This window comes from Mycetomoellerius zeteki, unplaced genomic scaffold (assembly GCF_001594055.1).
Source record: "Mycetomoellerius zeteki isolate Tzet28-1 unplaced genomic scaffold, Tzet1.0 scaffold122, whole genome shotgun sequence".
Classification (NCBI taxonomy): Eukaryota; Metazoa; Arthropoda; class Insecta; order Hymenoptera; family Formicidae; genus Mycetomoellerius; species Mycetomoellerius zeteki.
Genome location: NW_017256147.1, coordinates 2,552,336 through 2,578,083, shown reverse-complemented (window position 1 = coordinate 2,578,083; position 25,748 = coordinate 2,552,336). Strand labels below are relative to the sequence as shown.

Below are 25,748 nucleotides of genomic sequence, written 5' to 3'. Positions count from 1 at the left end.
TCGCTTCCTAAGTGCGCCCTTCTCCGTCTTCTTTGTATCTGCGCTATTACGTTATCGCGCCGCATCTAATAGCGCGATTTCCCCTGGAAACGTCCTGTACACATCTATCCTTAATCGTGGTTCCGTGATTGTACTTTACGCTGAACATTTATACAGATATCTATGAATAATTGCGTGTCACACGCGATAGATCCTCTCATTGGTTGTCTTTTATCATTAAGGGATTCGATGAAAGATGACGGATCAGGTAAAAATGTAGTTTCATCTTCATGTTATTTATGCGTATAATACATGTCTACCTGCGTAGAGAAGGATTAAAACAAAGTTCCTTTGAAGTATCCGACGTACGAAGTAATGCATTTTATCATCATTTTACATCGATCGATAATTCTCTTAGATTTACTTCATCATTCTCTATTTCTCTAAATTATATATAGAATGTAGCTTGAATTTTTTTACTTACATATCATTAAAAAAAATCATTAGACTAAACATTAGATAAAAATGGATTCTTAATGTGTGAAGTATTTCTCCTCTTTTCTCTCCCGATTTATATTTTCGAAGAAAAATTATCATGGGAAATTTGACAGAATTATTGTTAAACATTTTTATCAGTCCATAATTGAGGAGATGGACGGAATAAAGGCCTAATTACAAAATCTTGATTTTGATAAAAATTAAAATAACTTGTTACTTTTTTATTATACCACAAATGGGAATAGTATTAAATAGTATATTTATATAATATGTCTTTGAGAAGTTATATGTTGTAATATTTCTCTATTATGATCAATATTTAAAAAGTTATTTGCAATTTAAAAAATGTACTTAGTCCCTTTTTCCGAATATTGATCATAATATTGTAAGAATTGACAGAAAGAAAAGACTATGAACTGCAGAAATTTTTTATTTTCACATTCTTCTAGAAGAAATACAAAATGAATATGAAATACATTTTACTTTTACTTGTACAAAATAAATTGAAATAATGTTCAATCATCATCTGATGAGTTTTCATAAGATTTTTTAACATAAATATGTTGTAATGAAAACACATTATTGTCGTACATTTTCGTTCAGTCTCTGGTAAAAATCTCATTAATGATTTTAAATTATTTATGCCCTTTTTCCATAGATTATATCATTTTCACCACCACAGGACAATCGAAACACGTTTCATATTTAACTAATGTATACAACATCAATTTCTTGTTTATTTGCGCTAATCTCCGGAAAAAGGGTCTAAATAGAATTGCCTTTATTCCGCCAATCCCCTCAATTGTTGCCTAATATACATCACTTCTCTTTAACTTTAAAATTCGGCAAACTGCGACTTTAAAATTCGGCCAACTGCGACAATCAGGAAGTGCTCGACTTCCCTTTACAACAGACTGAACGTGGTGCGCCGAAAACCAGACTTCTTCGATTATGCACGCGCGAATGGAACGAAATCGACCGGTACAAGCGTATCGACCGGTCGTCGGTTGATCGGCGCGGCACTCCATACAAAATTACCAGATCATCGTGGCTGCGCTCAGCCCTCGCAGGCGTTTCCTCGTCCGTATCGAGTGTTTCGAACGTGGTCGTACCTACATATGACGTGACCTGGGAATTCCATGCGTATTTTTGGGTCAAAGGGTGGGAAAAAGGGCGGAAAGTATGCGAAGAAATTAAATCACACGGACCACCGGAGAAGCGTCGGAGAAATGCGTCAGTCTCCGAGACACATTCGCGAGCTTTCGTTTATACCGTCGTTCCTTAAGAGCGAGCGAACGAGGCGGCTTTCAAGAGGAGACGAACCGAAGCGAGACAGAAGCATGTGAAAGGTTGGGTGAGGGGGCGCAAAAGATGAGGAGCCGAAACGAAGCCGCCAAGAGCGAAGAGACCATTGCGCGGCCGTGCGTTAAAAATGAAGACATTCAGATGGAGATATGATTCTATATAAATCACCAGCCAGGGCCGTCGCCGCACCGCTCTGCCCGACCACTTTTCTGTCTCCCTTCGCTTCCTCTTTTTCTCTCCCGTTTCCTTCCTCTTCTCTCCTTCATTCTTTTTTCTCTTCTCTTCATCGAATCCACGCGTATATCTCTTTGCGCTGTCTTCCCTCTCCGTTCTCATCTTCGCGATTCGACCCACGATTCTCGGCGTGCAGCTCGCGCTCTTCGTGCTCTCCGTCGCTCTTTCGAGGCGCGTGACCGGCGCTCGTACCGGTGGCAAAGGGATTCATTTGTTTTATCTCGCCGATTCCAATTAATATTTATCGTCTATTTGCCTGACCAACGATATCTGGAAGATAATGGGCCACCCCGTTATATACGCAGCGAACCTTACCATGTGAACACCGAAGTCTATTTATTATCTTTTACCGCTTCGGGTCGGCGCAGCTCGCTCCTCTCACCGCACCCGCGTTTGATTTGTCGGAGACGGATTGCGTGAATCGGCATCGCTGAATGCTGTTGATTAGTATCTTCTAGAAGGTATGTCCGTACATATATCTAGATAAAGCCCGGAGAGAGATACCCCGTTTAATAGAACAGATAATGGTGGTCCGATATCACATTCAACGTATCGCTTCAGGTTCGACCGCGAAATATAAAACGAACTCACGATTTTAATCTTGATTTATCGCGCATGTTTCAGGAAGTAAAGCCGATTCGGTAATCTTCTCGCGTTTCGTGCGTGTACACAATGTAAGTTCTCTCCTCTTATTTCTTATAAGTTCTCTCTAGCTTTAGTGCAAACTCTCTGGCGGTTTAAGTGTCGGGTGCAGTGTCTTCATAATGAAACTAGATTAAGGATTTCCGTGCTAAGCAACAATTTCCGCTCGCGGAAGAGCCGGTTTTAATACGTATTATCACGGTTGTGCACCTGCACACACGAAACCGACGGATATAGGCGAGTGCGTTCTGCGGAGTCGTATTTCAGGTTTCTTCTTCCGTGAGGGTTGCCCGAAGAGAGTGCGAAAGCGCGTTTTACACCTGATCGTATATCGCCATACCGGTAGTGATCGTTTATGAGAATAAAGCTTATATACCGTTGCTATTCAGCACGAGCCATAAAGTAAATCAGCTACGATCGAGGTACGATATAGCCGTAGTCGCTGCTTGAGCGAGCTAGTTCTGAGCGAATGATTCGATATAAGGCACGTTCAGAGGGGTGCATCGAGAAATACACGGCTCTCCATACATTGGAATGCTAGGATACCGTATCGGTCCAGGAGTTACGATCTATCAATAAATGATAGACGATCGTCCATTTGAAGAGTAAATAGAAACATGTTTAGGATCGATCTAAGATCAGCTTTATTTAATCAAGATTCGATTTCGCGTAATATTATTAATGTTGTCTACGTTACGTGGTGCTAATGATATATACTTACTGTTACTTCAAGACATTAGAGTACATGCCACACGCACTGTATATCACGTTTTCGCGACCTTAAACTACGAAACGAAGGTTATACCAGAGCGTTCACCAGAGTTGGAAGCGGTTCATAGTTCATGAGAGTTTTCAAGGCCACATGTAACCATTCTACAATTTTCTTGAAGGCCAAGCTGTCCACTAGGAATGTAACTTTTAAAACGTTCGTAAGCACCCACATACACACAAGAACATTCCAGTAAGAATATTTCAGGATATATTAGACATAAAATAAACAAGCATTCTTTAATTTTATTTTTATCAACTGTTATTACGAGCATTTAATATTATTTGTTGAGTAATTTGTTATATTTTTACGATTAATTCTCGCAAATATATTATATCAATATTTGCGAATTTGTATAAATATGTAATATAAAAATATTATAAGTTCTTGTTTTTATTAACCTTCTAATGCTACTGATGGATTTATTGAACCTACTTTACCATAATCTCTTCAAAAATTAATCAATTCAATTTTTTTTTATGTTATATCTGTGTGTGTGTGCAAATTGGATTATCTTTATTAAAATATACTTAATATTTATTCTTTTATACGAGTTATTTTGGTTCCTTGAAATTAATTAGTGTTTTTTAATTAAATGAAATACATTCAGCGTCAGTAACTGCGAATTATTAAAATTGCTTTAAATAATTCTATTCGCATAAGAAGATACTTTGCTTAAATTGGGCCTTAAATATCTGTGCCTCAAATATTTGTTGCGCTTGGAAACCGAAGACAAAGAATGAACGCCGAACTGGCACGGTTTGGCTGTTGTCGGGTCATTCGAGAGGCGATTTAATATAAATCGAGAAGACGAATGGTACGCGGTGCCTTCTTGACTCGCGCGCACTGTGTGTATCCCTAGGCGTACATGTATTTAAACAGGCGTTTAACATAATTCATCTACTCCGAGTTCTCTCGCGGTCTCGCTTTCTTGTCGGCACTCCACCATCCTTCCACCTCGGTTCCCTCAAACTCTTCCGTCTGCTCTTTCTCTCCATCTCTCTTTACCCTGCGAATGCAGGACTTAGGACTTTCTACGACCGCATTGCACCCAGCTCGCGTCGCCGTTGCGTTACACCCGGCGCGGCATATGCGGCGTGTTCCTTCCTTCCGTCGTATTCTCTTTCGTTCATCCATTCCTTTTCTCCTTCTCTCTTCTACTAGCTAGGTAAATGTGCGCTCAGTCCTCCATATATATGTCTCGTCGCACGAACGCATTCGCGCTGAGGGAGGACGATGCGTGCTCATATAAATGCAAAGTGGCTTAGGGAATAGTTGAGCGCGACGCAGGCAAATTGCAAAATGAAACGTTGGGCTTCTTATGGACGGGAATAAAAATGTCCGCGGAGTTGTTCGTACAGATGGGCTAATTGTGTGCGAGAACAAACAAAGCGACGAGAGATGGACAAGATATTTTATTTATTCATAATAGAAAGCAATTTTATGTACATATATTACGTCTAATAAGATATTAATTTTTGATTTTCTAAATAATGCTGGAAAATTAATATAATGAATAAAACTATTAAATAGTTTATATATAAATTTCATTTTAATTTGTAATAATTTTATTCGTACACTGAGAAAAATGAAATGGTTACCATAGTTTAACTATAATTTATAGTAATTTTCGATACCAACTATATATATTTTTTAATGTAATTAAACATAATTATTATTACTAACATTGTAACAATAACTACAGAAATGGAACCTCCTAACTATAATTATTTTACTATTTAATTATAATCACGAATACTTTTCTTTTAGTATGAGGGACTTTTAATTTTTTTTGCTTCGTTCGCGTCAAATACAGTAATGAAAATAGCAACTTCAAATCTTTGTGCTGAAACGTACTTCAAAGATGTAAGCATATTCATATGTAAGGGCATGTACGCCAAATTCCAGCCGTGTTAACGTCTTCATGAAGTATCCTTAGGCGAAATGCGCTCCGAGAAGTATCGGTTCTCTGATGCACTATGGTTTATATCAGCATAGACACACTCTGTAACGAGATTCATACTTAGTCATTAACATACGAACATTACAAAACGGTTGGCGTGCCGTTGCCTCGTTACCGGAGAGCCGAAGCAATTCGTCTATGTCCACAAAGAAACATTTCCACGGTGATTCAACGTGGCTGGTAACAGTGGCCAGGAAGTCACACACCGTTACAACCCTCACCACATCCATATCCTAATCACGATTTAAACCCTTCGGACACGCCAACATAAGACGATAGATCACTGTAAAATATTACCAAGCCTAATTTCAAATTTCCTATTTAATACATCATTGCTACGGACAACCTTTTATGAACAATTAATTATTAAATGTCTTTTGATAAAAGTCACATTTAGATTTATATTTACATAATATATTCTTTTACAACTTTTTAATCATTTCTTATTGACGTCGTAATATAAAATTTAATTGCTGATATTTAAATATAAAACTCTTAATTAAACCAAATATTATATCGTATGTTACTTTTACAATATGGTTGTCACGGTTGTCGACGCAATACGATCTTTTTTCCACATCAGCCTGACGACAGCATCCCAGAAACGTCAGATCGTAAAGACACGATACGAGATCAAAGTGGGTCAACCAAACCCACGCTACTGCGCGCAAAGAGAGACAGTTTGTTCGGCGAAGCCAGTGCGGCCTTGACTTACGAGGGTGCGGACGCGGTTTTTAACGTGTCATCATACAGCGGTGCTTTGTTATTACAAGCAGGAGCTCGTAAAGCAGACGGCGGCTTCGCCACAACGAAACGCTTGGTGCAGCGCGCGGACGAGGGTGCATAATGCACGCGGCCCCACATAATTACCGCGTCGCGGGGAAGCTTTATGACCGCGCGTACATTTGGCGAGTATTAATTTTCTTTCCCTCTCTTTCTCTTTCGAACAAATTCAGTAATCGGAACCGAGACAGAAAACGGCCCAGAGAAATGGACCCGCCCGAGGCAGAGATCGGTAGAGAAAGCGAACAATAAAATTCTGCTCAGAGAAAAGGAGACAGGTTGCTGAATCGCGTTGCGCAACGGCGCGAATGCTGAGATAACGCAGCGCGTTCCCTGCTTGTGCGATTTTATCGCTTCCCGAGTCTCGGTTCCGTCCACGCCATTTTGTCGCCCGTGCGACTCGTTCGTCTCGGCATCGCTTCCAACTACCTTTTTACCTTCTCTCCTCACCTTCTCTTTCGGGCTTCCATCCGCGTACCACCGAATTTCGGTATTAATTATTACTGAACGGAGGCCGCAGGTTTGACGTCTGCATTTTTTTTCTTTGCAAAAGTTAAATTGATTGCTTCGTGTTTCTGAGCAATTTTTACATTCGGTGTTATTTCGTGTTTAATTAAATGAAATCACGATGCGTAAGACTTAATTTTGCGGTGCACTTCCTTTCACCTGACGTGTATCCTGGGAGGTCCTAGAAATGTGGCTCGATGTGAGATTAAGTTCGTCTGTTTGAAGAGAAAATAAAGCAGTTTTGTGTTCTCATGATCTATATGTCCGCTTTAAATCAGATCGTTCGACGATCTGATAGCCAGCACCTGCTACCATTGATGTCATTCAAAATACTCTACTCGCTCATATAGATATCATTTGGGAACATCTGCCAGCTGATCCTCGCACCATTCCTTTTTTGCATTCTCTCTCCTGAGTGTTTGCCTAAGCTACAATTTTAAAGCGCACGTATATTATTCTTTCTTTTCTCTATATTTGTACATACCTGAATGGAGTGAATAGGCCTAAATATTTTTGTGAATATAATTTCCTAACAATATTTAACAATTTTACGTAATTTAATTTAGTAAGAAGATTGCCATTTTAATGCAAACTAAAATTTTAACAAATATTCATTGTCATCTATATATAAGATAATTAATATTATTAAAACTGTGAAACAAATCGCACAATAGCAATAACAATGATGCACGAGAAGCTGATTGTACGATCTCGCGCGTTTTTCTGGTGCGTTGCAAATCGCACCATTTCCATTGCAATAACCCACGGCGTCAATCGAAGTCACACGCGATAACGCACAGTACTCGTCATCAGACGAAGAGAGAAGTGGAAGGAAGAAGACAGAGAGGGTGGACTCGAGGTGCGAGCTTCGTCATTGTCATGAGACTGACACTTCGGGGTATCGGACCTTGGTCTGGCCATTAATAATCTTAGCCCGAACGAAGAAACAAAGAGGAGGAGTACGGAGAGGAGTGCGGTAGAGTTGCGGACGAGAGGGTACACAGTTCGCGCGCACCACGTCCGTTCACCACCACCATCATGCAGCAGACTCGGCGTATACGTGGTAGGTATGTTCGAATGTGTCCGATGCGTCCGATAGGGCGGGACATGGGCATAAACAATTGCGCGTCAGCCTCGCCCCTTCCCGATGCAATGTAATAAAACGAGTGGTCTCTTGCTGGCCCTCCTCCGCCGCCCCGATCCCGAGAAGAGTTCTCCTCATCGGGGCCCCAGGGCCAAGAATATCGAAATGAACCGGCGTCCGTACGATATTTCAGCGAGCCACGGGGGTCGTACGTACGTGGCCGGATACGTAACGTAAGCCCCGACCTCCTACGACCGTGCTCCGAGATCTCCGGCGTTCGATTGAAAGCCGAGAGCTGGCAAATTTTTAATATCGTACGTGATCATTGGTGAGATTACGCTGGAACGCACGCACATCTCCAAAAAGGAAAACCCCATCGCGCAGACCATTCAAATGGTCCATAATTACCGTGGCGAAAATGAATCTCGAAGTCTTATAAATAACATTGCGATTAATCAATGCAACAGATGCACAAAAAAATCAATAAAATATATTTCTTGGGCTGCCGATTTTGTGTTCATCGAGCTTTGTTTCCGAGAGTACCGATGGCATGATCTCTCGCGCAGCATCCTTCTTTAATGTTGGGTCATTCAATCTCCTTATCTTGAGCTCAGGTCTCTGTCTACAGTAAAGGTAGCAGTTTTTACTTTTAGGAACTCTACGCTTTCGAACAGTTGAACTATATTGTTTTTGCACTATTGATTAAGTGGAGTGGCAGTCTGCAGCTTGCTGACTTATTTTTTTCATTGAGAAAAATAAAGATTAAAAAATAGAAGCAATATCATCAAAATGATCAATATGGCATAGAAATATACGAACATAAAATTGAATGGTTTCATAATATATTTTAATACAATACAGTTAAAATTATGAAATAAGCGTAAAAGGTGCAAGAGTCGGAAATTTTTTAAAATGTAAAGAGATAAGAAATTATGTTAAATAATGCATTTAGACAAGAACTTTTTAAAGATAATAAAATCTTCATTTTTTTATACTATATCATTAATCGGTTTAATAAATGTATACATATGATGTGTATACATCGTATTAAAATGAAGCAGTATTTATTAATATATTGATTAATAATATTATAAAATACTTGATTGAATACCAGATTGTTTTGTAAACAACGAAACTATATAATATATAAAACTTAGTAATGGCCCTTGATTTGAAAAATTTAATTAATTTCCAATCTTTTTTTATATCGGTTTGTGCTCGGAGAAAAGATTTCCAATTTCAAGGATTAAATCAAACAATTCTAACACATTAAGGGAGCGATCTCGTGATAGCGTGTATATATATGTGCGTGAAACGCTTCCTTTCTTAAAAGTAGATTAATACTGGGCGATGAAGCGACGACCACGAGCAATGGAAAGGGTGTGGAAGAAGGGACGAGGTAAGGAAAGAGAGAGGAGAGGTGATGGTCGTTCTCCTGCGGCAGGGCGGACAATAGCAGCTCTGCGAAGTGTAGCGGACAAACAAATAGCCAATTAAAATTCCGGTTGCACGGCGAACATACTTGTATCAGCTGCAATACTACCATTGTGCACCGAAGGCATGCGCAAGCCGGTGTCTGGATCGGTTGACTGGGTCTGGGTACCAGAAGATCGGTTGCTTACGACCAACCTTCGAGGATTATCTCCGCGGTAAGCGGGGACTCGTTTGCACCGTCCACTCGACTAAATCTTACCTTACGAGACATTGTTATCGTCGAATCATGCCTTTATCACGATCGATTCGTGTCTTCGTACGGGGACCTCTTTCGCATCAATACATTTTAAGGTATTGCAGAATTATAATAGCAATTTGAAACGCGAGAATTGGTAACATATACTGGCATTAGTCGGCAGACTTTGTCATAGATATAGGAAAATTCCTACGACGATATTGTATCAATTCGCATCGCGTTTCTTCACCTCGACGTTCGATAAAATTCATATGATTAATTAAGGTAGAGAATTAATTATCTGGAAGCAGGGCGCTTCGTTCCCACTCACGGCGCTTAACTATAAATGTCAGATTCGAAATTACTTCCTCACCTCCGATCCTACCATCTTCCCGATCCGGCATGGATGTTATTAGGAAATCGTTTAATTGGTAGATACCGATTTTAACTGGCATTATGAATGGTTACAAGTGTCACGGGGTCATTAAAAAGATAGAAAACATATTATCCTATTACAAACCTACAGCAACCTAGCGAGATAGCCGCTGCAAGAGAATCAGATGATGTAGCGAGTAATCGTAGAGAGCGGGGAATTGCTTTATCGAATTGTGCGAATTATAGAAATTGCTTTTCCTAAACTAAAATTTGGAATTGTGGAACAAAATCGCATACTCCCGCAATCGACATCCACCGATATTCGTCGATTCTCCGTCCGGCGCAGTGAGAATGAACGATTACTAAATTACAACATGCCCTTAGATACGATCGGCGGGCCATAATTGCAGGACTATTCATACATTATTGGCTCGTATATTATTTGACGCGATTCAATAACTTTGTAGCGGGACGGCCGATGGTATCTCTCCGTCGTTAAGGCGCATTCGCAATATCGATCGGCCCTGATGAATGGCCACGTTTAAGGTCGTCATTTTTCCCGACAATTATTAACGCTAAAATTGAATGTGTCCGTGAGCGCGGGATCGGACCAGTCGTATGGACCACGCGCGAAAAACGAGACCTCTCTCAAGAGGCAGATCCATCTTCGAATGTGTGTTAAAACTTCGCGATGCCCAAACTACCGGGAACGCCTCGCCCGCTACTCCTAAATGCAGTGGGTATGATTTATCTGCGGGCACCAAAGTAAATGGAAAAGTTTTACTTTTTTAACTGGTCCCTTTTCAGATGGTTAAGATTGTCGCTCGAGTATTATATCGGAGGTGCAAGGAGTTACTTTCAACGCGTACATTTGGAAGAATATATAGCATCACATGTTTTTTCCTTTTTTTTTATTATGGTTTGCCCGAAGTCTTTAGGCCTGTCTCGAAAATAATATAACAAGGTGACGTTAATAATCTCCTGTCCACTTATTTGAACATATATGATAAATTAGACGATTTTTTTTCTCGTGAAACTTGGATGAGACTTCGCCACGTATGATTTTTCTTTACATAAATTTTCATCGGGCATAATTACTAAGTTATTAAATGCTGATGTAAATGTAAGATGAAAAGATAAATAAAATTCTTTAGTTTTCGCGCTCAACGTTAAGAGGGCGTATAATGTATTAGACATATAAAATATATTACGTAGAGCTTTTGCATCATTATTAGCTGTTAAAGTTTCATCCTAGTCGGCAGTATTTCATTTTAAGGAAAAATCTATTTTCAGGATTTTATTAGAAATCCTTCATGTGGAAACGGTTGAGAAAGTCTCGTGTGATTTAGTATGTAGGTATGCCATAGGGATTAATTATTTCATTCGGAACAGTCATTAAAATCATATTCGTTCACTATGATCAACTAATAGGTCTCGGTATAGCAGAGTGTTTTACGCGTGTACACGCATACGCAACCACGTGCAAGGGTATGTTTGCGAGTATATGTGCCGCGGGAGCGTACCGATGGAACACCGACGCGACGGGAGGCACGAAGAGTTACTTGCGTTTCTACGACTACCTGCAGTTAATTTACAGCAAAGTGCGCGGATAAGTTCCACCGTTATTCTTCCAATCGGAATCTCCCCGCGCGCGGTTACCTCTTCTTCGCGGACGTTTTCTCTTCCTCATAACGGCGATATACCCGATTCACCTCAAAAACCGATGACTCGTTTCTGCGTAGGTCGATCCGGATCTGCATAAGCGTGAGCACCGACTCGACCGCTATTCATTTATAAGCTCGAGTGAGAAGTTGCGACCACCGCGTCGTTCGAAGTTAATAACACAAGGAAAAGGAAGTCACGCGATTGAGGTAATAAGGATGATGAAACAACACGGTTGATACATCTAAAGCGTTAATACATCTCGAACGAACAGGGTGCGATTACACACATAGTTACTAAAGTACACAGACGACTGGGATCGTGTTCTCATTAAATGTACTGCTCATGCAGCTGCTTGGTAATCTAACAGCAACGACTGGAGCATGGCTGACGATGGATCTGACACATCTAAAAGGGGTGATATCCTAGGGGACAGCAATGCCGACAGCAAAGTGCCAGATGAAACCGAATGCGATGATGTAAGACGGGGATAATGCTCTCTCGTATCTCGTCAACTAAATGAATTCAAATCTAGAAAGACAAATGACGCTTGTTTATGACATTAGAGATATTTCTATCGATATAAAATGTAGATTATCAAGTAGGCATAGTTACGGCATAGGACAACGTATGTTTAATAGGCTGATAAAACTCCGATCACGATAACCACTACGAAAAATGCTTTAATAACGACGCAACTGGGACCATGCGATGCCTATCCGCATCCTGTCAAAATTTCGATCATGGGTGCAAGGAAAGTTGGAATGGCTTGTGCTATCGCAATTCTGATGAGAGTCTGTATATATACATCTCGTATAAAGCTATTATGTACAGAGTGTTTCAGAATTTTTCGTACAAGCTCTAACAGTATTCTATGAACTGAAATAAGAAAAAATGTTATACAAACATAACTTTTAAAATGTTTTATTAAAAAGTTATAACAAAAATATGAAATGTATAAGAAATAATTTTACTTTTTAAAGAAACAGGTTTAGATTTTAAAGTGAGATCTATCCATGTAAATCAGCTTGAATCGATATAGTTTTGAATTTATCACCTTTTTTGCGAGGATAGAGGAAACCTTCATATATGAAAATTTTTTATAAAGTATTTTAGTATCTCTGTTTATATAATACTTTTTCTCTTATTTCAAGTCATAAAACATACTTGTTAAAGTTTGTACGGAAAGCCTGGGATAAACCCTGTATAGCTCTCAAGCTTTGATTAATTGTTTTTACGTAATCCTTTTAGCATATAGCGAGTGAGATCTGTTTGATCGATCAAAATTCAGACAAAGCTTCTGCCGAAGCCGAGGACATTCAGCATGCTGGTATCTTTCTGGGATGCCCTCTGGTAGTTGGCACATCAGGTATGTTTCATACTAAAGATACATATTAAATATTATATGATAGCAATAAATAAAAATCTATATCAGTTATACAATATCTATATCTATCCAACTCTACTTCTTCTCATTGCTTCTGATCATATATCATCCTTACACGAAACGTCTCGTCACATTATCTGCGTCAGATAAAGTGTTAGAGTTGTCATAGCGGTTAACACTTTAGATCTCGTCGTCGTGCTCTAATCACGAAATCAACGAGTCGTGAACGTCCATAGACGATGTAGGCCTTTCGCGCGTTAGGTGCGAGGCAGTTCACGACAGCACAAATTCCAGAAATTTTAGATTGATACGTCCGAACTGATGAATCCGCCGAGCGTTACCTGCAGTGTGTCACGATCGGCTCCGATCAACACCCATTTCAAATCAACGATCCGTTAGGTTGCCCGTCAAGGGGTCTCTGTCAACGTGCAGCGATTCAGAAACAACGTTCTCGCATAGGTAGGTTTTGAGTTAGCAGCAAGTTTTGGAGGCCAAGAATTCCCTCGAACCTGTCCTTTAATCTCTACTCTCATCTACATCGCCGGCCGTTTATACGCTGGTGAACTGGACGAACGTTTCCCCCGAGCTTTTCACGGACACTCTCGTAAATCTCGTCCACTCTTATTTATCTTGGCCGTGATCGGCTCCACGACGCGGTTTTCTGTTTCTGTTTCCAGCGTGCGTACGGTGCGCGATTACCCCGTCCGATGAGCGGCTGGTTATAAAAGCATTGTATCCTTCGTGGGAATCCAGGACAGTAACGGAAAGTATGTAGTACGATCGGGTTTGATCTCGTGGGTAGTTTCATCGAGTTGCACCACGTTTGATCTTAGAAATGATTTCGGTTTGTTTGACTTTTCTCGGCATTGCGTACAACACGTAGCGTCCGTATTTATACCTTTATAAAGGATAGCGGAATGATTCTTCTGATCTTGTCTCGTGCGAGGTAGCAATTACTGGAACAAGTGGGACGACTTTTTTACAGGCTTGCCAACTTATCTGTAACAACATCTTTCTCCGTCGTAAATGTATCTTCCGTATAGTTGCGATATCACTGCGTGTTACTACAAACATTTTGTGAAGGTGTTGCCTCGGATCTGTTCGAAAGGGGAGAAAATTTCTTATCCACTGTCGTCGTTTTGTATTCCACGCACTTCCGAGGAGCTGATGATTGCGCGGTTGAATAAAGACGTCGTTCTCCGGCGAGAGGTTCTCCGGAAAGGCGTATCTGATTCTTAACGAAGCTATTTCCCGTTACGGCTTCTTTCGCGTGAATAGTGTCTTCTCTAAAGATTCGAAACGATTTATACCTTAACTCTCTCAGGAAAATGTGGCTAAAATATTAAAATGCACACGTATCTAGAAATCACCATTCCACGATAATCTACGATCTACAATTGATTGTATTTTAGATATCTACAAAGTAAAAGACTCGACAGTCGTAGTAATTGCGGTTTGTGAAAAGAAACTTGAAGAGGAGGTGAATGTTAAGCACAACATCGAGGTATTCAAGAAGATCATTCCTATAATTGCAAAGTTGGCTTGCAAGGCGGTGTTACTAGTTGTGACTCAACCGATCGACGTGATGTCGTACATCACTTGGAAGTTGTCCAAGTTTCCTTCAAGCAGAGTGCTTGGCACGGGGACTCTGCTTGATAGCTGCAGGTTTCAGGATTTACTGAGTCGGAAGTTGGGACTGGCGCGAACGTCAATCAACTGTATGACTATCGGTGCGCAGGGCGACACATCTGGTACTTGATTGACGTCCTGACTAATTTTACATAGATTCACGATACAATTCTAGCAAATACTGAATATAATATAGATATAAAATGTATGTATTTATGTTATATAGCAGTTACATTTGCCGGGATAGTAGTTGGTGATAAGATTTTACTAGATACTATCTTTACACTAATAATTGCATCTATTGGAATATTTCTAAACGTTATAAATATAGACGTGATTTTTACATAGATATTATTCATACTGAAAATTATTACACATACTATAGTTATATTGTAAACGACCTAAGTTAACGACATCTCTTTCCTTCCAACATCTATCGTTTCACAGTTTCCATATGGTCGAGCGTTCACGTGGCGGGCACGAAGATACGAGACATAAACCCACGAATGGGAGAGGCGGATGATCCCGAGAAGTGGCGTGACATTTCCGAAGCTGTAAATAAAACGTCAGTGGTTAAGATCATTGGATATTCCCGAGAAAATTTAAGGAAGTAATAAAATCTTCGCGTTGTGTTTGTAGCGACACGAAGCTTAATCGGAAGAAGGGTGAGGGAGGACCGAATTGCTGGGCTCTCGGCTTCTGCACCGCTGAGATCGTCGATGCCATCGTCAGGAATACTAAAGCCGTGTTGCCAGTGTCGACGTACATACATGTGAGAGATATAATCAAGTTAACACATTTAGTAAAATTATTGAGTGAATTTAGATAGATTTTAATAGCTTATTGCTAATATTACTCTAAAATTAAACGTATTGATTTAATACGTTTAATTAAAGAAGTGCATTAATTTAATTCTAAGACACATTTGAGTTGTATAAAAATTCAATAATAGTTTTTCTGATACCAATTGGAACATAGATTACAGGATAATTAATTAGGAATCGAACACGAAAGAAAGTAATTTGCATATAATAATTATAAGATAATGATAATTTTTTAATTCGTTTTTTTTGTATTTTGGCGACTTTATAATTATGTTCACTCTTTACTAACAAGTAAAGTATATTTGTACCTTGAAAAAAGCGTTCTCAGGTGCGCTTATTCGCATGTGTCGATTGACACGACAGGAAAAACAAGATCGAGGAATCTCTGTTCACAGAGTTGTGCCCACGGGACCGATAAAGACGTGTACATGTCGGTACCCTGTGTTCTCGGTCGGGAAGGTGTGTACGCCACGGTGCGACAGAAGCTGAACGATCAGGAAAAGACGGCGGTACAACGGTGCGCCGACAGCATCCGCGGTGTGCTACGTGAGTGTGGCATTCTTCGCGAGTCGAGCGACATTGAAGAGTGACGACCGGTAGACCGAGGAAAAGAGGAGAGCGAGAAACGTAAAGGACTTACGAACGGATACGTGGCGCGGAAATAGCGAGGAAGAGGAAAGGGAGTGGAGAGAAGGAACAACGTTTTAGAATGCATCTTCATCAATAAGGGCAATGCTGCACCTGGCAACCGGTTTTCTGCGTGCGTACATTCGAGCGTCATAATAAACGATATAACTCGACTTCCTGGAAAATTAAACCAGCCGCGTTCTCCTAAGATTGCCTGCGAACGGTACACGCTACAATATTCCACGCGTGCGGAGCTTATTACCGTTTCTTTTTTGCTCGATCGAATTTTGATTTACGCAACCGAACGATGTACAGCGGAAAGGTGAAAGGGCGGATGAAAATGCACTCTCCATTGCATGCGAGTATAAGGTTGAGAGGCGAGTATAAGGTTGAGAGTTGCGGCTAAAGGAGATTGGATAATTTAAACTACAATCTTTTTTTAGTTTTAGATCTCGTTGTGTGTAGTGAAGTCGTTGTATTTTATATATTTAAAGTTATATATACATATATATGTAATTTTTTTAATCGCAGAAATTGTATAATTATTGGGATGATACAGAATTACACTTTTATAATAAGAAAAAGAATAGTAAACTGAATTAATGAGGATTTCTAAGAATCGCTTTTTGATCCCTTCTCAAATATCCTGTAAAATACAAATTGGCAGTATCTCTCCAGGAACGCAGCGCATCCCACCTGTGCGGCTTCGTAGCAGCTGTCGATCAATTTTACGACCTTCTATCCGCAGAAAAACGAAAATCATAGGAACGATACGTCCAATTGGCGATTCGTCTCTACATCTGCCCCGAGCATTTACCTTTTTGTATAACGAGCATTCTTTCCGATTATAATTGATTCTGTACGGCACGATTGAATTTATCGATAGCATCTTTTCATCTGTGATCGAACGTGTTAATCGGATTGTATATCTCCCGCTACAAGATAACTTGAGGTTCACATCTCGTACATATAGTACATTATGAGCGTACGAGATATGTATGTTGAACACGAAAGGCAGAGAGAGTTCTCTCACGTTCGATTGTACAGAACCAATATAATCACCTTATTGCATATCCCATTTTATGTAGCCATCTCAAATTGACAGTAAATCTACTTGCTACATTTCCGTTGTTAACTTCATTCATCTCCTGTCAAAGATATTTTTTTCGACAGTCTGTTTTTCCAGACGTATCCTATCGTATATAAATTTTAATGACGAAACGTCAAATTTTGTGATTTCAATTAGAAATATTCACGATGTCAAGCGACTTTTGGTTTGTCTAAATTATTTAGTGTTATATCTCGAAGTGGAAAAATATCCGTGTATCGCGGATATGACCGAAACGAGAAAGAAATCACCTGAGGTAGCCAGCAACACGGTAACTGTTTTACTGGCTAAACAGGCAGAACATCTTGTGGATGGCCATCGTGTCAAGGTCGTTGTCGTGGGCAGTGCGCCTAAGGGTGTTGCGGTCGCTATAGCGATTCTATTCAAAGTTGGTGGATTTTCGATTTTTTTCTAGTTTCTAACCTTTCGTGCCATTTTGATTTTTTAATTAATTTTTTTATGCATATATGCTATGTATTTTTATTATAACAATAATTAAGTTACTTTTTAACTAGATAAAATATAGCAGCACATATTTTTTATTAAGCATATGATGATACATGCATGAATAATGAACAAAAAATTGTTATACTTTTTATAATCTTTATGATAAATATTACGTAAGTATAAAAATTTATTTACAAATTAATTCGTTCAGTAATTCTGGATGCAAACTCTATAAATTTATAATCTGTTTTTTTTTTAACAGTATTAATATTTGGATATTAATAGTACATATCATAAATTACTATTAACTTCGTAAAAATGCTGATGCATATAAGTCAACGTCAATGCTAATATATTATTATTTCATTGATGTACAATTTATATACTTCGAAGGTGTATCAACATTGATTAATGCACGTGTATGTAATAGATCCGTGTCTCATTCCATTAGATGATACGATAATGTGCTCGATACGTCAATCTAAACGTGTCCACAATGATATCGAGTGAATGAGACATAGCGCCGGTATCCACATGGCTCGAGCACGTAATTCGTATTTGTTCGTTGAGGATCAAAGATATAATGCTGCACGTTGGCGGACCTCGGGAGATACACCCTCGAGTTGCACCCAACAAAGGACGAGCCAAGGAATGCCCTAGCGTGTGTAGGTTCGTGCATGAGTATACCTGCAGGTCTACAGGGGCTCCTGAATGTAGGCTCGTTAGTGTGTGCCGGCTCAAAAAGGCTATTATGCAAATGATCCACGGAAGACCAGAAGAGGGAATTCGGCTATAAGAAGGAGCAGGGTGGAACACGAAAGAGGGAGGGAGATAGCAGGAAAAAGACTATAGAAGATGTAGAGAAGTGGGCCGAACCTTTCGCTCGTTATCGGATCGTAACGCGAGCATTTACACGTCGGCCAATGCGCCCCCGCAAGACGGCTCTAACTGACTGATTTATGTTAGTAACTATGAAGAGAGACTGCAATTTATAACACGTTCGTCTGAAATCTTCGCGAAACGAATACAAATAGTATTGCAATATAATAGTCGTTGATTCAAGATTTTACAAAGGATGTGCTTAGAAGCTTTTTAGAAATTTCGTGTAACAGTTGCGCATAGACTTATTTTTTTGTCTTAACAAGCCCCGATTATGTAATAATGGAAAATGTGATAAATATGAAATTGTTTGTAACATTCTAAATGAAACCATATATTACCATTGTATTGTTTAGGCATAATTTCGTATCTGTTGCATCAAGGAGGAAAATTAACAGTTAGACGGAACGCATTGTGGGCTGCAAGGTGCAACAGCTAGTGTTGTATCCATATGTTGAGTACATTCGGTAGAGGGTAATAAATGTGGGCGACTAATTCTAGGTTTCGGTTTCCGCAAATTTACGAGGGCAAACAATGGTGTGTGCATGCGGTGAGACGCGGAGGGCGTAACTGACGGACGATAGACTTCTCGTTGGTCGGACTTATGGTGTATATCGAGAGACTAAATAATATATAGTGGAGTTTATCGTGTATATTATCGAGGAGGGAACAGGATGGTACCGAGAATAACTAGGATATTAGGGAACCCGTTATCGTACATGATAACAGCTTTTGAGGAAAATTGCCCGCGTTCCATATCAAATTAATATTATGGATTTTCTCAAAAACCGCTTCCTTGATTCTTTTGACAATGACAAATGACTTCCTCAGTCTTTACAAAAATTCGAAACATCTACTAATTAGAAATATATGAAACATGTAATTGTGCTCTAGCCAATATAGATAATTTAAGACAGCTACGGAACTCGAAATTTTGATGGCGCTTGCCCAACATGACCATGAAGATCTTCTGATTACCGGAACGTTCGGCGGCCGAAGATGCTGTGGAAAAAAACGGGAAGAAGCATTTCAAGAAGAAGAGCAAAAAGTGAAAGATATGACCGAATCGTGCTGCTGCACTTTGCGTTGCAGCATGGCAGATCGCATCAACGAGATCATCGCAAAGTACGAAAATACGATCGCTACAGCTTGCCGTCTACCTTGAGAACCTACCCAAATTCTTCACAACTGTAGCGCGTCAGACATCTTTTTTTTTTGTTCTCTCCGTTTCTTGTCTCATTGTGACACACCGTGTTGGATGGCGCGTATCAAGCTGTGCAAATTATACAGGCAGAACCTTCAACGAAAGGTACTTCGTTGGTATATCCTGGGCCATATCTACATCGATATTTAATATGCAAGTAGTTATGTCATCTTACGGACAGAGTATCAGATAGTGAGAGATTGTGAGCTTTTAAGTGATTCAGTAAAATAAGGAAATTAAAACTTGCTCCCAAACTTATCATATGTTATCACGACGAGAATAAACGTTTCAAGAATTAATGAAAAATGACTGTTGCCTTCATTTCGGCATTGATAAAATACATTTCGAATCTAATAATAATATTTCTGGTTTACAATGGTTACTGTTTTTACAGCTATGCAATTATTTAAATATAGATCAGTATAGAAGACAAAAATCTGATTAGCAATATTTATTCTGCCTTCTACATTTTTATATTAAATTGTGAAGTCTAACATTTTGTTATATACATTAATATATAATCCAATAATCAAATATTATTTCTTTCGTATGAAATATTTCTTGATAATTTTCTGTGTAATACATTATTGAAAAGAACATGTTAAAAATATTTTTATCTACATTAAGAAAACGTATCTATCCGATTAAAAGAAATTGATAAGCTTTTTATTATGCAAATAAAAATGATACAAAAAAGAAGAAGAAATATAAAATATTAAAAAGAAATTTACTAAGTATTTGTAATTAAAAATATAATAACCGCAAGTGAAAGTTATATGCTTACGATCGTTGTAAGACAAAAGTGACGGATCTATTCAAAAGTTTTAACAGCTCACGATACTCTACACCTTTCGGAAGACACGCTTGATGAAGTATGATAATTAAGTGGTGTACAATAATAGATCGGAAACAAGAGAGTTCAACATAATATATTAAGAAGTCGTTTTGTAGTTAGTCCGCCGTTTGTCTTAACGTGAAGTGTGAAAGCACCATCTGTCTGAAGGAAATACGTCCATCTGTTCGTATACAAGCATCTTAAAGTGTATATAACGTAAATTGTTAACATACATCATGTAATATATACATTCGTCGTCATTACTACAAAAACGCATTGGTATGCGATATGATAGTCCTAGGAGAATAATGCCCATTAATTTTTACGGGGTGATTTACATGATCGTCCGAATATCCCATTATACCACAAATTAACTTGCACAAATTAGAACCGCTCGAAGCTTAATGATCTATCGTTCAAAAACGAATATAGATTACCAGCGGTCCCTTATTATACCACTCGTTTGCCGTGCCATTTGCCACACTTCACGGATTCATATAATGTTACGATATCCCTGGGTATTCCTAGTGTACGCTACGTTAATGAAACTATAAAAAATTCATGGGGAAACAATAGCCAACATTTACGAAGAAACCATGATTGCGGAAGAAAAATGAAGCACGTGTGGACAGAGGGTCGTAGAAGCATTCTTCATGCTCGTTTGACATTTCATGAGGAACACGGTCGCTACGGCCGAAAATCTTGTAGCGACTGCCGGAGGTAAGACGAACGGTAGTCCCCGGGAACCGACGAGAAGAAGCCGTACCGGTCCCATAATTATTCATGAATGAGTTATCGCCCTGCGCAAGACATCGTTTGTGTCACCAGACACCGGCGGCAACCACGACGACCACGATGAAACGAACAGTGGATTCCCTCAAAAATAACGCACTTCTCAATACTGTTTCTTGATCGGATCTTAACGATTCCTCGCATTAGGGGACTTCGCAAACAGTGCGTTTGATCGCGCACTCAATCGCATTTTAATGTGATTCCCGGGGGGAGGGTCTGATGCTCTTGTTGCGTAACGATTCGAAGCGCGTAATAACGCTGCCTGCTGGGCAGCAACTGGTTGCCGTTAATTACTCTCTAGCTTCTCTGCTTACTACCCTGTTCATCCCTCTGTGATTTTTTCGCAGCGCCTTGCCTCCGAGCTCGTCCTTATAGATGTGAACGAGGATCTCGCCAAGGCGGAAGCAGAAGACATCAGCCATGCGGCAGCATATCTCGGCAATCCCAGGATTGTCGGTACCAAAGGTGAAACCCGATGGGAGGAGGCTGCAGAAAAATAGCGAGACCGTCATTACACTGTCCGCGAGTAACGAGCAATTATTTCAAAACGACCACGCTTTAACGTTCGATAAGTAAATAGCGCGATTGCGATTAGCGATAAGGTAACCTCCGCGCCAGAGGTAACATCCGCGTTATTGCCTGCATTGAATGACATCTCGAATGTTAATAAAATTAAGATGAATTACGCATGATTTCACGTGCCGTAAGATGAACGTACAAGCGACATGCTTATCTAGAAATTAATTAGCACTTGATAAATGATAGTATCGCTAATACAGGGAGAAATAAAAATTGGATCGACGTCGATTTTTATTTCTTCCTGGGAATAAAGCTAATAAAAATTTCAGAGTATTTCATAATTATTATATTATAATATATTATATTATATTCTTTCCAGATTTTTTAATATAGAGAGAATAGGTTTATCTTTTAGAATAGGTTTATTTTTTCTTACAAATACATCTTTCGTGTAAAAGCGCAAAACAAATGAAAACAAATAAAATTTTATGATAAGCGATAAATCATCCAACGTGTATTACGCTCCGATAGATTATGCTTGTGCCAGAGACGCAGCGGTATGCGTGATCACAGTTGGAAGCCAGTCTCGTGAAGATCTGCGGCCAGCCGATTATCTAGAGCATAATCTGAAAATTTTCAAGGACGTCATTCCTAATGTTTCCAAGTACGCGCCGAACAGCGTTCTTCTCATTCTTTCAAAGCCAGGTACACTCTTATTACTATGCATTTAATGTGTTTGCCGTACTAGAAATTACACATATATATTGTCTGACTTTCCTAATGGGCATTTTATATATTTAATAAATAGCATGGATGTTTCTCTATTAAGATATTTGAAACACATTATAATTCAAGATTGATCAATTTTAATTGAACATTACACAAGTACAGTATGATATATAAATTATTATTTTAATTATGTTATTTAGTTGACATTCTATCGTACGTTGCTATGAAGCTGTCTGGATTTCCACCAAATCGTGTTATAGGATTAGGAACGTTTCTAGACAGCTGCAGATTTCAGTATTTTATCGCTCAAAAACTCGGACTTTCAGCAAATGCGATTCAAGCGTTAATCATTGGCGAGAGCGGACCAGCTTCTGGTAATTAACGTTAAAATATTGTAAATTATAATAAATATTTCTGTATTTTTTATTTACGAATCGGCACGTGTCAAAGACACGATGAAGACATCTATCGAAGAATTTTTGTTCATTACAGCTAAAATATTGAGAAAATTGCTATGTAATTACGATATTCGTAATAAAGCAAAATAAAAATTTATTTCGATATATGTACTGTAGTGCAATTGAAATAGAGATAATTTCATTTATTACAATATCTTAAGGACTAAATTGCAAAATCCGACTTTGTACGAATCTTCGTAGTTTTATAAAAAGAAAAGTCGAAAGTTTTATGACAAAATACTTAATTTTTGCTAATTTCCATTTTCACTTATATATAAACTCTTTATTTTAATATATATATATATATGTTAGTACCGGTCTGGTCCGCTGTTGCGGTAATGGGCATGCCTTTAAAAGATATAAATAAAGAGATCGGCACAAGAACGGATCCGGAATCCTGGGGCGATTTACATGCGAAAGTTGTCAATACCGATAACGAATTGATTCTCAAGAAAGGCTATCACAGTTGGGCAGTTGGAATCTGTGCAGGCGAAATTGTTGATGCTATCGTGCGCAATACTTGTGCTTGTTTTACTGTCTCTACGTTCATGAAGGTTTATTGATAAAGTTTATTAGAACTATTAAGCTTATGTTTAGTCATATTACTTTGAGAATTGTATCTTTTATTGCTTTTCCATCGCGTTATATAATTACAACATTATATTCATTATTATATTAATTACAACATTTATTCATTAATTCATTATAATAAAAGAAAATGATAAATATAAAAATAATTTTTTAATAATATACGTAAATATGTTTGCAAATATAAATTAATATATTTCTGTGAATAACAACTGTTTTTTCTCTTAGTCAAAATTGTCAAATATATTTTAGGGCTGCCAACACGGACTGGAAAAGGATATCTTTACGTCATTACCTTGTGTAGTAGGGAGAAACGGTGTACAGTCCTTTATTCGTTTGTTGTATACATCTAAGGAGCAAGAATTGATGACGATATCTTTCCGAAGAATTTATGAGGCGCAAAAATTGATCCTCGATAAGATCGAATAAATAAAAAACAGAATTAAAGTACTTGTTGTACAATTTTATAATTAACATTATTCAGTTGTAACCTAAAGTATTAAATACTGTCAACAATTAATGTGAGTAAATTATATTTTAGTTCTATGTTTGACAGAAATAAAAATTTATATATATATATATATTATTAATCATGCGTTTCAAATAAAAGGAAATCACGAGATTTTTATTGCGAATCATACTGATTTACGTCAATTAAAGAATTATATTGAAACACTACGTATACATAATGATTTCGTGACAAAGGGTCTTATCTTTTATCGTTCGTTTACAACCCAACCAAGACAGAAAGTTGAAAAAAGAAATCTGCGTTTGTTTTAGGACGATTGGTTTTATTGCGCAATCAAATGACCGTAGGAGTACTATAAATTGTAGGGCGTACTCCGAGGATTTCGGTCCCAATTTGCAAAGATTAATGCAGACTACGCGTAATTAATTGCTCCGTGTATGGAGCAGTTAACCGCCCCGCTAAAGGCGATCAGGATGATGAAACGATTGCTATTATAAATATAAAGAGAGGTGGTTTCGCGAGGCTCTAGTGGTCAACGATACCGACTAATTTGTTACAAAATTCACGTATACTGATATCACGCTTTTTGTCTCTGCCATCCTTTACATTAGTTAAGACATTCGTTTACTACCCAGTGTTACTACTGCTCGCATATCAATAATAAAGTGTTCTCAATATACAAGACCTAGATCCGTATTTGCAGTCGCGTTTTTGCTAAGAATCATTACTTACGCTTTTTCTTGTATTTATTGTCGATATCTTATTTTTACATCTTTATTCTAAATCATACGATCTCTCTCTCCAAAAATTTATTTAATGAACTGTTGTGTCATTTATATGAATGACGCTCAATTTTAAAAAGAGTCTATCAATGAAAAAATCTCAGCAAAATCCAAACACATTTTTATTTATAACTTTTTTTTTTTACATATCACTAAACAACGAAGCTTTTTTCTGACGAAAATTTAACGTTGTCAAAAATAACAAATAATAAATAATATGGTAGTTAATATATTTAAAAAAGAATTTTTTTTTTGTGTAAATTAAACAGATAGTTTCTTTTATTAAATATTTTTTCTTTGCCTAAAGTATATCTTTCGTATTTAAAACATTCAAATATTTAGTTAAAATTTAGTTAAGATATTATGTTTATAATGGGACATCTTTCATTGTGCTGTACGTAATTTCCGCGTACGAAATATTTTTTATTATTAAATTTAATATAAGTTTAAATTCAATAAATTTTAATGAGAAATATAAAATGGGGGACAATATAAAACAATATTTATCTTAAATATTCACAGTTTCATTATTACGCAAAATATTGATATATTTATGTGCTATATGTATTAATGTTTATAATATCCTTAAAGACTATAACTTTTTATAGTCTTAAAGAAATTGATTAATTATACATCATTTTCATAGCTGACCTTGAGCGCGATTGACAATAAAAATATTGATGAATTAAACCGTTTACGTAATCATCTAGACTAGTCATTATAAAGAGCTAATACACAAGGAATACCTAGTAAAATGTATGTACTGATCTTCATGGAATACCTAATAGAATATGTGTACTAATTTTCATGGACTTGTTGAACATTTAAGGATTTCTACAAATTTATTTTTGAAGGCAACGAAGTTGTTTTATCTCTGACCTTTGCTTAAAGTTTATGCGTTCTAAAAATGAAAAATCTTATGATATTTATGACTCTGTTATTGGTTGTCATTGTATTGTCGCCAACAATTTGTCAGGAAATAAAAAATTTTAACGTCTACC

General features: G+C 38.0%; 1 protein-coding gene across 1 annotated transcript in view; it reads left to right on the top strand.

Annotated features, from left to right (window-relative positions):
• The window catches only part of LOC108731203 (uncharacterized), a 126,770-nt gene extending 102,723 nt beyond the window's left edge, over positions 1–24,047 (top strand). Inside the window, exons 2-15 of the mRNA XM_018461401.1 lie at positions 11,551–11,679; positions 11,822–11,949; positions 12,112–12,264; positions 12,722–12,839; positions 14,270–14,608; positions 14,934–15,051; positions 15,126–15,258; positions 15,706–15,896; positions 17,043–17,433; positions 21,550–21,667; positions 22,253–22,426; positions 22,651–22,824; positions 23,221–23,462; positions 23,749–24,047. Of these exons, the coding sequence (XP_018316903.1) occupies positions 11,854–11,949; positions 12,112–12,264; positions 12,722–12,839; positions 14,270–14,608; positions 14,934–15,051; positions 15,126–15,258; positions 15,706–15,896; positions 17,043–17,433; positions 21,550–21,667; positions 22,253–22,426; positions 22,651–22,824; positions 23,221–23,462; positions 23,749–23,925 (2,424 nt within the window). The 5' untranslated portion in view covers positions 11,551–11,679; positions 11,822–11,853 and the 3' untranslated portion in view covers positions 23,926–24,047. The remainder of the gene's footprint in view (positions 1–11,550; positions 11,680–11,821; positions 11,950–12,111; positions 12,265–12,721; positions 12,840–14,269; positions 14,609–14,933; positions 15,052–15,125; positions 15,259–15,705; positions 15,897–17,042; positions 17,434–21,549; positions 21,668–22,252; positions 22,427–22,650; positions 22,825–23,220; positions 23,463–23,748) is intronic.
• The last annotated feature ends 1,701 nt before the right edge of the window (positions 24,048–25,748 follow it).